The 13,177-nt window shown below is 43.3% G+C and overlaps 1 protein-coding gene across 1 annotated transcript; it reads left to right on the top strand.

Moving 5' to 3' along the window:
* The first annotated feature begins 3,952 nt into the window (after positions 1-3,952).
* On the top strand, positions 3,953-11,868 carry NANP (N-acetylneuraminic acid phosphatase). The gene is made up of 3 exons (XM_022594152.3): positions 3,953-4,116; positions 10,350-11,019; positions 11,757-11,868. Exons 1-2 carry the CDS (start codon positions 4,027-4,029, stop codon positions 11,004-11,006), a joined length of 747 nt encoding a protein of 248 aa, XP_022449860.1. The 5' UTR covers positions 3,953-4,026; the 3' UTR covers positions 11,007-11,019; positions 11,757-11,868.
* The last annotated feature ends 1,309 nt before the right edge of the window (positions 11,869-13,177 follow it).

Here is a 13,177-nt window from a genome sequence, read left to right as displayed (position 1 = left end):
TGGAAAATGATTGTTAGCATTTACAGAGCAACTGTCCTGTCCCAGGTAATCATTGCCATTTTTTACCCTCTCAACCAACCTGCAAGTTAGGATTGGAATCTCCATTTTGCAGAGGAAAAAATCATGTGTTAATGAGTTAGAATAATTTTTTAAATAAATTTATTTATTTTTGGCTGCGTTGGGTCTTCGTTGCTGTGCGCAGGCTTTCTCTAGTTGCGGTGAGCAGGGGCTACCCTTCATTGCGGTGTGCAGGCTTCTCATTGCATTGGCTTCTCTTGTTGCAGAGCACAGGGCTTTAGGTGTGTGGGCTTCAGTACTGTGGCACACGGGCTCAGTAGTTGTGGCACACGGGCTTAGTTGCTCCGCAGTATGTGGGATCTTCCCAGACCAGGGATCGAACCCGTGTCCCCAGCATTGGCAGGTGGATTCTTAATCATTGTGCCACCAGGGAATTCCTAGAATAATTTTTACTTTATGTAACATATATGGGATCAGATGGACCAGGTTGTACAGCAAGCTGTTTTTAGTTTTTGTTTTGTTTTAATAATATTGAGGTATAAATTAGACATTTAACTTTTTAAAATAAATTTATTTATTTATTTTGTTTATTTTATTTTTGGTAGCGTTGGGTCTTCATTGCTGTGTGCAGGCTTTCTCTAGTTGTGGAGAGCGGGGGCTACTCTTCCTTGCACAGGTTTCTCACTGTGGTGTCTTCTCTGGCTGTGGAGCACAGGCTCTAGGTGCGCAGGCTTAGTAGTTGTGGCGCACGGGCTTAGTTGTTCCGCAGCATGTGGGATCTTCCCGGACCAGGGCTGGAACCCGTGTCCCCTGCATTGGCAGGCAGATTCTTAACCACTGCACCACCAGGGAGGCCCTAGACATTTAACTTTTGCTTATCCTATATGTTAACAATGACATCATACTGTAGTTTGGATTTGCATTTCTTAAAATACAAGTGTGATTAACCACCTCCCAAATGTTTATTGGCTTTATTTTTCTATTCTCTGGCCAAGCTAATTCTCAAGGGATCAGAGGAGATAGCATTTTATGAGTCATCAGCATATAATATATAGATGGTATTCAAAGTCATGCAAGTGAATGAATGAGATTCTCCAAGGCAGTGAGTGTAGTTAGGCAGCCCTGGAGCCACTGAACCACAGAAAGTCAGTGAGATGAGGGGGAACCAGCAAAGGAGACTGTGAAGAGTAGTCAGGAGCAGAAAAGAAAATTTGAAAGCCAAGGCGGGGAAAAGGACTAGCTACGTGAAATGTTGCTGATTAAGAGAAGGAAGATGGGGCCAGAAATGCTATTGGATTTAGCAAGCTGAAGGTCACTGGTGACTTGGCAAGAGTACTTTCAATAAAGTATTGTGAGTGAGAGGGGTGTATCCAACAGATGGGAAAATTTTGATGTAAAAGAGGGGAGGAAAGAATTGCTGAAAAGATGTCCTTAAGTAGGGGCAGGAATCTAGTAAACAGCTGAAAGGGCTAGCCACAGAAGGCAGCAGAGGTGGCTCATTTAAGGTTATCAGGCAGCGTAGGTGGTTATAGCTGATGATAGCTGGGTAGATGTAGTGGGAGCCTGTGAAATTCTCTTCTGGTTGTTTCCATCTTGCCCCTCCACTGAGCAATGCCCCATTCTGAGAAAACCTTTAAAGTTTAAACCACAGGGCAAGCCTCTCTTTTGAAGTCATGGAGTTGTAATGAACTTGTACAGGAGAGGTGGGTGGGAAGGGTCTGGGCAAGGCTTTCCCTAGGGTAGGACAAGACAGGATCAATGTTGGGTAGCAGCAGTTGCACAGCAATGGTGCCATGCTGCAGGACGCAGGAGAGACAAGTGTTGCAGTTTAGTTTTCACTTTGTGTTCCTTGATCAAGTCTCACAATTACCAATCTTTTATTTAGACCTTGCTTCCTGGAAATACGAAAACATCTAGGTAGTAGTGTTAAATCTGTCAAGCTGACCAGTTAAGTAACGTACTAATAAACTGAGGCTCATTTATAATGAGGAGCCTGTACATTTCACCACCTTAAAAGCATACAGGAAAATTCACTGGTTCACAAACATCAACTGCAACAACCTAAAGCCTGGAGACATTTAATTAGAAGGAACTAAAGTTGTCAGTGTACTGTACCTGGCCATCACCTCCCTTCAAGCAGCCAAGTTGGACAGGTCATGGAATGCCATTAGAGTACTTGTCACAAAAAGAAACCTGCCAAACACCCAACCCATTAAGTCAAGAGGACTGATTATACATGCAGACTGCTGCACCTTTTCTGACTTTGGATTTGTGCCTAAGTCAATAAACTATATGCACATCAGAAAAAGGATACGGACTTCCCTGGCAGTCCAGTGGTTAAGGCTCCACGCTCCCAATGCAGGGGGCACAGGTTCAATCCCTGGTCAGGGAAGTAAGATCCCACATGCCTCACAGTGTGGTCAAAAAAACAAACAAACAAACAAAAAACGGCTGCAATCCTATAGACTTCATGTGCCCATATGCAGTTTTATGCTAAATGTATTCTTACAATTCAGGCAATTAAAAAAAAGTAACTCTAATTAATGCACTCATAATTTCGGCCGATTGCTAATCTAAATGACCAAAATTGATAGACTAGCCCTGCACATCAACAGTCATGTTTTTGAGGCATGGGTATTCATTTATTTTCCACAGTAGCAAAGAGAGGTCACCTGCGATTCTGCTCCAAAACATGGAAACTGTAGTCTGCCACTGCAGAAGAAAAACCTATTAACAAAAAGACAACTGATCTGATGGTACTGAACACCAGCAGCCCAACTGTTAATCATGTATCTCAGGGGTGGGCAGATTTTTTTTCTACGAAGTGCCAGATAGTAAATATTTTAGGCTTTGCAGGCCATATGGTCTCACTTGTAACTATGCAACTCTACTATTGTATGGTAAAAGCAGCAAAAGGCAATACATAAATACTATTTATGTACACTAAAATTTGAATTTCATATAATTTTCACGTGTCATGAATACACTTCTTTTGATTCTTTTCTCAATTATTTTAAAAAATGTTAACAACCACCCTGCCCACAGATCCAACAAAATCTGGTGGCAGGCCAGATTTGGCCGGTGGCCCTGTTCTACCTGATAGACAATTTCTGGTCACTGATGATGACCACATGTCCAAATTTCGGTAAGGTTACCCAACAGAGACAATTCAGACAGAAGATTAGAGATTAGTTCCACGATCCTTATTCTGCTAACAGCAGAAAGCAAACAACTGTTACTGACCTTCTGCAGGTTTAACAGACTCTCTAGGTACCTCAGCCTCTGGCTATACCTGAAAATCATCCAAGTAAAAAAGACACCCAGCGACCGGAAAATGCAAGGCTTCAGGAAAAGCCATCAAATCAAGGTGGACAAAACATCGGGCAGACACTACGGAGCCCTCGGTCTTCAGGCAGAGCCGTCAAACAATGGCTCCAAAATCCAGGTTACACCTTTCCAACACATCCCCCAGCTCTGAGCCGGCTCCTGCCATCCAGCGGGGCCGCAGACTCGTAACCACACACACACCCCCGACCCGGCCACGCTCGGAAACCGCCTGAGCTGCGCGGGCCAGGACACCCGGTCCGACCGGGAAAACCCCTTGTTCTGTCTCCTTCCGGTCGCCACAAGGCGCAGAAAACCTCCCGCGGGCAGTCACGACGTCCTCCTCACGCAAGGAGGGCAAAATGAGAAAAGAGATAAGCACAGAGAGGCACCAAGAAGGAAGCCGCGCTTCCAACCACCCCCTACACGTCAGCGACTCAGACAACCGCTAGCATCGTGACGGCGGCGAGTCCCCGGCCCTCCCTAGGACCACGATTCCGGAGTCTCGCGGGACGTCGCTGTTCCGCGCCACTCAGGTATGGGGACATCTCGCGGGAGTTCCCCGCCGGTGCGCAAGGGTCGGGCGGCCTCGCGGCTCCGCCCCGGTATTTCCCGTCCGCCGGTCCGTTTCGCGCAGGCGCGCGCGGCGGCTACGAGTTGGCGCGTCGCGCAGGCGGCGGCGGCATGGGGCTGAGACGGGTGCGGGCAGTCTTCTTCGACTTGGACAACACGCTCATCGACACGGCCGGGGCGAGTCGGAAGGGCATGTTGGAGGTAACGTTCCGGCTACTGCTTCCCTCCGGCGAGCCCGGCGCCCCGCCCCGCGCGCTCTCTCGCCCCCTTGGGCCGCCGGCCCACTGCCCTGTCGGCTCCCTCCGCGCCGGCGCCCCTGGTCCCGAAGGCCCTTCGTGCCGGCCCGCGGCGGCGGCCTCGCTCAGAGAGCGGGGAGGCTGCGACCTGAGGGCGCTCCCAGCGCTCGGGCTCCCGGAAGGATGTCGCCAAACTGCCACAAGGGCAGAGTCGCCTCCGCACAGAAAGGCGGCCGCGCGCCAGGCGTCTGGCTTTCTGCCGGGACAGGTTTGGACCTGCCGGGACGAGCGGGCACCCGGCTCTCCGGGACTGACCGCGGGAGGCTGGTCTCCCACCGCGTGCTCTTCGTTGGACCTTTGAGCCTGGACTTTATCGACTCGAGGGAGTTTTCTCCGCAGGTGTTCCTGCCGCGGGTGTGACCCTCAGTAGGTTTACCTTCACGAGGCCTTGCTCCGCCGCATCCTCCCCTTTCTGTACCTACTGATGCTTTTTCAGACCTTTCCCGTGCTGTTCAAGACCCGAAGCCACCCCTGCTTTCTTTCGTCTGCATTCAGCTTTAAAGAGAAAACTAAGGATTACCATATCTGAAAAACCCACTTTCAGAAGCTAAATCCTTTCAGCCCTGAGTGTCCCGTCCTCTTCATGCTTCATTAGTTAGGTTGTGTCTCCCTGGATCTTCAGCCTCTTCGTCCTCTTTCTTGGTGCATTCCACACCTGCTGCGTTTTCGGATCTGTCCAATACTCTATTTTTTTTTATTTATTATTATTATTTTTTTTGCGGTACGCGGGCCTCTCACTGTCGTGGCCTCTCCCGTTGTGGAGCACAGGCTTCGGACTCGCAGGCTCAGCGGCCATGGCTCACGGGCCCAGCCGCTCCGCGGCATGTGGGATCTTCCCGGACCGGGGCACGAACCTGCGTCCCCTGCATCGGCAGGCGGACTCTCAACCACTGCGCCACCAGGGAAGCCCGTCCAATACTCTATTTTTATTTGTTTGATAAAGATGTCTTTACACTCTCTTATGATACTCCATAAGCAATATAATCAGTGTTTAATCATAAATAGTCAGCTTGCACATTTCTTGGGTTTGAATCTTGGCTCCACAATTTTCTCTGAGATCTCGGGCAAATAATTCAACTCAGTGCCTCAGTTTCTCATCTGTATTACAATACGACACTAGGGCCAACTTTAAAAGACTGTTTTGGGGAATTAATTGAGATACTGTGTATAACAGTTTAGCAGAATGATTCTCCAAAATATGCATTGGAAAAATGTTAACGATTATTTTATACAATTATTTCAAAAAATAAAAAAAAGGGCAACAAACCTATGTCAATTTTTGAGCTTAAAAAAAAAATAAGCAAATGTGAATAATTCATGCAGAATCTTTTAAAATGTCCAGTACTTTAAAAAGAACGCTTCCCTTGGACCCTTATTTCTCCACAAGATATTACCTCTCTTGACAGCCATGTTTTTCAAGAGAAATCTATACCATTATCTCCATGTTTCTACTTCCTGTGTATTCCCAAAACCACTGTAGTGTGTTTTTTTTGTTTTTGCCACTAGAATGAAATAAACTCACCATCTATAGGCACCTCCCAAATTGCCAGAATCCTGGACATTTTAAGTCTGTCTTAATGACTTTACCGAAGTATTATACACTGTTGACTGTCCCTTCATGCCTTTGATCTTGACCTCAGGGGCACCATCCCCTGCTATATTGTCTCCAGTATCTCTGGCTGCAAACTGTACATATTTACTTGTGTGTTTTGGCAGGCCAAGTCCAGTGTGTTGTCATTAAGTTCTTATTTTATTCCAATCCTTGCTATAGGCCAAGAGTTTAAGCTTTAAAATTAGACAGTTGAGATTGAATCACAGCTCTCCCAATACCTAGGTGAAAGCACCCGAACAAGTTAGTTAACTGCTCTAAGCCTCAAATCTTTAAATAGTGATATTTGAATAGTGAAATTAGTTCTCAAAAACCCTATCAGCTAGGTTTAATGTAATGCATGGGAAGTACATACAGTCCAGTGTTGCAGAATTATACCACCGTCCACTCTGTCACCAAGTCTGTCCTCTCCTGCACATCCCCTCTGCCCTTTTCTTAGTTAAAGCTGGACTTGTCTCTCACCAAGACTGTTACTATGGTCTTGATGCCAGGCTTACCATGTCCAGTTCATCCTCCACATTCCAACTCACATGCCCACAGCTAAATAGTGAGCTTCTTAAGAGGGAAAAAACTGTCTTATTCATCACCCTGTGTTTGACACAGGGTGAATGTTGAATGGATGGATAAAAGTCCTATTCTCCAGACTTGGTTCTCTTACCATTTGCTTTATAAATATCCTACGAAATGTGCAGAATTAACTATACGAGGATCTAGGATCGCTTTATCACATAAGAATACAACACCCACAAATGTTAGCCTATTCAAAAGTAACATGCCAGCTTTCTGAATCACTGAATGATTCAGTGAAAAGGTCCAGCCATTGCCTTGGGCTTGAGGAAAAGGAATCATACTGACTATATATCACTTTAATTTTTTTTCTTTTTTCAGCCTCTTTTTTTATATATATACAATTTTTAAAGGTTACTTTCCATTTATAGTTATTACAAAATATGGCTATCAGCTTTAATTTATTTTTAAATCATCTGGGAAAGCTATTTCCACCCTCTTTCAGTGTCACTACTCAAGAAGAAGGCTTCTCCAGAAAATTGGGGTTTCTCAGAGAACAAAGCAAAAAAGATTTCTGCATTTTTGAGTTTGCTTTCTAATGGGTATGACAGTGAACATAATAAATGTGCTTTTATTTATAAGTGTGTCAGAAAAAGTGGAGGGGAGAAAGAATTGCATTTTTAAAATAGGTTGGTCAGATTAGGCCACATAGAGTAGATGATGTTTGAACAAAGACTTGAACTAAAAATAACAGGAGGGGGCTTCCCTGGTGGCGCAGTGGTTGAGAGTCCGCCTGCCGATGCAGGGGACACGGGTTCGTGCCCTGGTCCGGGAAGATCCCGCATGCCGTGGAGCGGCTGGGCCCGTGAGCCATGGCTGCTGAGCTTGCGCGTCCGGAGCCTGTGCTCCGCAACGGGAGAGACCACAACAGTGAGAGGCCCGCGTACCACAAAAAAAATAAATGAATAACAGGAGGGCTGCTTGAATTGTTAGTCTGTATGCAGCCATCATGTTTTGTGAGCATGTATTTTAAAAAATAGTTTTATTTAGAATTCAGCCACTTCATATCTTTATCATATGTGTTACATGGTTCCCACACTGGCCCTCAAAAAGTCTTTTTAAATCACAGCTGAACACTAGTACTAATGGTATTTAAGTCTGGGTCCAGAAAGTAGGAAGTAGGACAGAGTTTCCTTTTTGTATGTGTTGCGATAGAGCCTTAAATAGAGTTTTGAAGTAGATGGAATTTGAGTTTATATTGTGTCTAGAAATTGATCTCCCCTCTCTCACTATCTTAGCTTTCCCTTCTTCAGGCCTGTACGTGCCTAGTGGGCTCATTCTACTCAGAATCCTTTTCAGGCCTGACTTACCCTTATGCAAAATGTCATCACACCTCTGAATTAGAGGTCTTTTCCCTCCATCCCCAATTAAATTTAGACTCCCATTCTCTCAGTGCAGGTGTTAGGAGAGCTTGCACCAGTAATGTGGACTAATTCACCTTAGGTATTATTTCTGTTTGAACTAATATTAATATGTGAATGATAAACATCTTTCCCAAAGCTGTTAATATTATTAAAATGCCACTTGTTGTTCCAAATGAATATGTAATTAGTTTCTGTGTGACGAAATGGCAAAGTTAATTCAGGGAATGTAATGGGAGGCAGTTTTGAAACTTGGGAGCAATATACCTCTACAAGAATCTCCCCTTTAAGGTGAGCTGATCTGCTTTTTCAGATCCCAAGAATGTGCTTAACAAACTGCCAATTACAGTTTATAGGAAACTGGATCTTTATTGGGAGCTTTCATTTATGAACGGAGCCAGTTCCTGTTGAATCGCAAGTACTGTGGAGTCCTAGAGGCCTGTGTCCTTTTACTGTGTAGCAGTAGCGTTGCTAAAACTGTATAGTGACCTTCAATCATAGCTCAGGAGTAATTTAGTTGACATTGCTAGAAAAGATGGTGACATAACTATGGAGATTGAAAAGGCTTGATTTGTTCATTGAATTTTAACTTTATAAAGCAAGAAATTTCAAAGTTTTCCCTTCACCTAAAATTCTTAGGGCTGGTTTATTTTTCTCTGACTAGTAAGACTTTTCTTAACTATTATGTTTTGTGATTAACACAAATAGCTTGAGGAAGACTGTGTCTCTTCAGCTCTTTCCCCTTTTCAGTAGGTGAATTGAGTGTCTGGTGTGAGTAGCAGATCATTTATTCCCTATAGAGTTTAGGGTAACAATTTAACTTGACTTTGACTGCTTCACTTCAACAACAGAAAATCTTTAGCCCCAGCTGTGTGCATTGCCCTCATCCTCAAAGATCCAAAATTGCCTTGGCATGATCGACTTTCCCAGATGTCCCTGGGATAGGCGGCTTCAACTGCAAGCAGTTCACTTGGAAGGTGACCCTAGGAAGCACTGTAGGGGGTGGTGGAGTCAGACAGGGAAGGGAAGGAATCTAATACAGGCTGTGTTCATGAGCAGGGAACTGTGTGAACGGTTGGGGACTCTGGGAGACACATGTAGACATACTTTACTTGTCCCTTCCAAGGGGCAACCCACCAATATCTGCTTCTTATTGGTTGAGACCTGCTCCTTGGGCTATACTCTGGCTCCAGCCTATGTGCATGGGTGCCCCTATGGCGAGATAAAGCTCCCAGGCAGAGAAGCCCAAGCACTTGCAGTATGAAGCCTTTGGCATGTATGGGCATAAAGTGTGCCAAGGGAATTTCGGTAGCTACAGCCTACCCAGCCTCATCTCTAGCACTCGCCCTCACTTGCCTTCCATTGTGGCTGAACTCAGCTTCTTGCCTTTCCCAGTTCACAGAATTCCAAGTACTGTGTCTTTGTGCTGTTCCTTCTGTCTAGAATGATTTTATCCTCCTCCCATCCCCACCTTTGGGCTTGGTAACGCCTTGGTTTAAATGTTCCTTCCTCTGCCCTCCTTACCCAACAACCCTGGGGTTGATCCTTACATTTTATTTCCAGTTTTTTGTGTGACTGTCAAGGCACTCAACCCAGCATTTGTGGTGGTTATTTTCCCCACCAGATAAGTTCATGAGGACAAAGAGTCCAGTCTCCAGTGCCGAATACATAGTATAAACGCAAGCATGTGGCCTGTGGAGTTAGGCAAGTATGGGCTTAAATCTCAGCTGGGGCAAGTTATTTATCAGGTCTAAACTTCCATTCCCTCATCTCAGAAAGGAAATTCCCTTGCAGAGTTGCAGGAAAGATTAGAAATAATATATGTGAGTACTGGGCATAATGCTTTGCCACATTAGCATCTTGGTAAGAAGATAGGCCAAAGGGATAAGAACCTAATCTCATAAAAAGTCAAGATAAAGAGCTGTGGGAACATAAGAAAGATTATGATAAGGGATTCAGAACCAGTGTGACAAAGAGGGAGACTCAGAACTACTTGAAGTTTTTTATCTGGAATCCTAAGTTTGGAAGAAGCACCATCATTAAACTGCTGAGGTCACAGAACATGCCTGATTCCATTAGAGCTACATATACCTGTTTTTAAAAGTACAGAATTAGGTCCCCTTTAGGACCTAATTTAGGCCTTCAGAACGTAAAATGGATAAGATGAAAGGTTAGGTGAACTAGCGTTATTTCTGGGAAGAGTCTACATATCAGTTGTTAGAAATTTTACGTTTTACTAAATATAAGCACAGTTTAGTTGTCATGTCTTCATGACCGGAATGAAAGGTGGTAGACTTAAACTGACAAATGAGGGATTTTTATTAGATATGTGTGTATATATATATATATATATATATATAAAGAATCTTCTTAGAAAAAATTGGTAAAAAAATATGAATGAGTTGTCTAGAAAGGTTGGGAAATCTTCACTCTTGTGTTCTTTAAAAATAAGACCAATTCCCAACAGAAATGGTGTGGTAATAGAGCTTCCTTAAGACAGAGGAGTGGAGTTAGAATCTGTCTGTGCTCTGGGTTTATAGGCTCACAGGATAAGTATTAAAGACATGAAGTATGTTGATGGAGTTATTTTCCTTTATTTAGGTGATAAAGCTCTTACAATCAAAATACCATTACAAAGAAGAGGCTGAAATCATCTGTAACAAAGTTCAAGTTAAGCTCAGCAAGGAATGTTTTCATCCTTCCAAAAGCTGCATTACTGACCTCAGGACTTCACACTGGGAAGAAGCAATCCAGGAAACAAAAGGTGGTGCGGCCAATAGGAAATTAGCTGAAGAATGTTATTTCCTGTGGAAATCTACACGTTTACAGCATATGACACTAGCAGAAGATGTCAAAGCCATGCTCACTGAACTTCGAAAGGAGGTCCGCCTACTTTTATTAACAAATGGAGAACAACAGACCCAGAGGGAGAAGATCAAGGCTTGTGCCTGTCAGTCCTATTTTGACGCTATTGTTGTAGGTGGAGAGCAGAAAGAGGAGAAACCGGCACCTTCCATATTTTATTACTCCTGTGATCTCCTTGGAGTACAGCCTGGGGACTGTGTGATGGTTGGTGACACACTAGAAACGGATATACAAGGAGGCCTCAATGCAGGGCTGAAGGCAACAGTCTGGATAAATAAAAATGGAATGGTGCCGTTGAAGTCATCCCCCAGGCCGCATTATATAGTTTCTTCTGTGCTAGAGTTACCTGCTCTCTTACAAAGTATAGACTGCAAAGTCAGTGTGTCTGCTTAAAGCACAGAAAAGGGTATGCTTATGAATTTTAGGGTCAAATTACAGGGTTTGAACTAAGAAAAGTTAAGGCATTCTATATACTATGACTTAGTTCTAAGGATAATTATACTGTCATGTAATGGCCAACTAACCATTGACTGGTATTTATATCTGAAAATCCAGAGTACATTATTATAAGTTATTTTTAGTAGGGTAACCCAGAAAACTTGAGGAAGTATATTTGTTAATCTGTGGCTTGAGATTTTTTTTTAAAATTACTTTGTTAATCTCTTAGCATCTTGGATCTATGAAGATACCAAGGAGGATAACTTATACATGGGTGCACAAGTACAGATTTTATGTTTTGGCTTAAAAATAGGTATTTTTTAAAAAATAGTTATTCTAAAACATATATACTAGAGATTTATTAGAGCAGTTGGATCTGGTTAATATAAGTACCAACTCGCAAATCAAGGCATTTCACAGTGAAATTATTTTCATATTTTCTGTTTCAAAAACATGTACCATATTTTTGCCTACTTTGTACGTATACTTCTCTTATGAATCTAATTTTTCTGCATTACCTTTGGAATGGGGGGGATAATTTTCCTATGGTGTGTACATGACCAATAAATTCCTCCAGTAAAAAAGCTGTTAAAATCAGCATATGGTGCTCCTTTTCCGTTACATTTTCACATCTTTCCAGGGTGAGCTTATAGGTTCCTGTTAGTCTTTACCTCTTATGGAAGTACTTTTACTGTCTTTTCCCAGGTACACAGTGAGGTTGAGGGACCAGTCTGTCTTGCTGTGGATGAGTGCAAGCCACATGGCCCCAGAAGTCACTTTCCTGGAAGTTGCCTTGGTGTGGCCTAATCATGCTGCCCGCATCTGTTGTCTGCTGACTGGATAGTTTCACCCATATGATGAAAACTAGTAAAAAATTAGGTTTTGCTATGAACCATTTCCAGAGTGCCATTTTAATACTTGACTGGCTCTTTTTGGTATCACCGTCTGCCTTAAGTCTCCTGTTTTTCAAATTTTGGGAACTATGTCATTGTTTCACAGACTTCTGTATCCATTTCAGAGTTTGCTTTGAGCTTAGTAATTAAAACTCCATAGGGAGGCATCTTGCAACTTAGAAAAATGTCTCAAGACCGTTAGGCTAGAAAGTCTCATGATTTCACCAGCCAAACTTAGAGTAAAATGGTTAATTAAGGAAAAAACAAATAATGATTAGGGTTGTTTTTTGGTAGGATGTTTTTTTTTAACTTTTGTATAGGAAACTACTAGTGTAAGATGTTCGGTAGTTGGGGTATATTTAGCTAGGGCTCCTTCAAGTATTCTGTGAAGAACAGGATCCTCTGCCATTGTGCATGTGCCTGTTGCGCTTCTCACTCTTAATTTTCAAAAATGTGATTGTGCCCTTGACTGTTCGCTCTGAAGCTGAATGTTTGTGGACAGGGAATGTTTGTGTATAGCTCTTCCAGGTACGGTGTCCATGTGACCTCAATTATAATTGTAGCTATTTGAAAATTGTTAAGTTGGAGGATGTTGACAGGAAAATAGTTGTGTGCATGATTTCTCCAGTGGGCTGAGTGTGGTGCTGAGAGCTTGTCCTTTCAGCTCACCCACAGGATGGGTCTAGACATGGCACGTTCACTGTGCTCACTGAGAAGGCTCATTGCTCCCAGATCACGGCAGCAGACCTCCTAGGATGTTATATGAGCAGTTCGTCAGCAAAAGTGATGTGGCGGGGAATGAAATAATTGAGTTTTTTGTAATGTAATATTACATTCCATTTGCACTTTTCCTTAGGGAAGAACTTTGTGGTTTTCTGCCTTCTGAGTGGAATGTTACAGAAAATATTAAGAAATCTTGGAATAGACCTATTTTATTAATAATGTTTTTGTTTTAAAATAATATTTTGTTTTTCATAGTTTCCCATACTCCTAGAAAGCCATAAACTCTCAATTGTCCAGAGGCTCTCCCAAACACTCATTACAGAGGAAGGCCTAGAGTAGACACGAGTGGATGCTGCCCCTGGAACACTGACACAATGATGGATGTTTTCTGGTTCCATACACATGTCCACCCACTGGTGCATGAACATCTTAGATATGGTGGTGCCCAGGACCCAGCAAGTGTGAATATTGTAGGAAAGACAGTTTTCTTAGTTACAGAGGTACTTGGTT

This window comes from Delphinapterus leucas, chromosome 15 (genome assembly GCF_059928025.1).
Source record: "Delphinapterus leucas isolate spDelLeu-1000000601 "Yukka" chromosome 15, BTC_Dleu_Yukka2, whole genome shotgun sequence".
In the NCBI taxonomy this organism is placed as follows: domain Eukaryota; kingdom Metazoa; phylum Chordata; class Mammalia; order Artiodactyla; family Monodontidae; genus Delphinapterus; species Delphinapterus leucas.
Note: the sequence above shows the minus strand (reverse complement) of the source record. Positions and strands in the feature narration are given on the sequence as shown.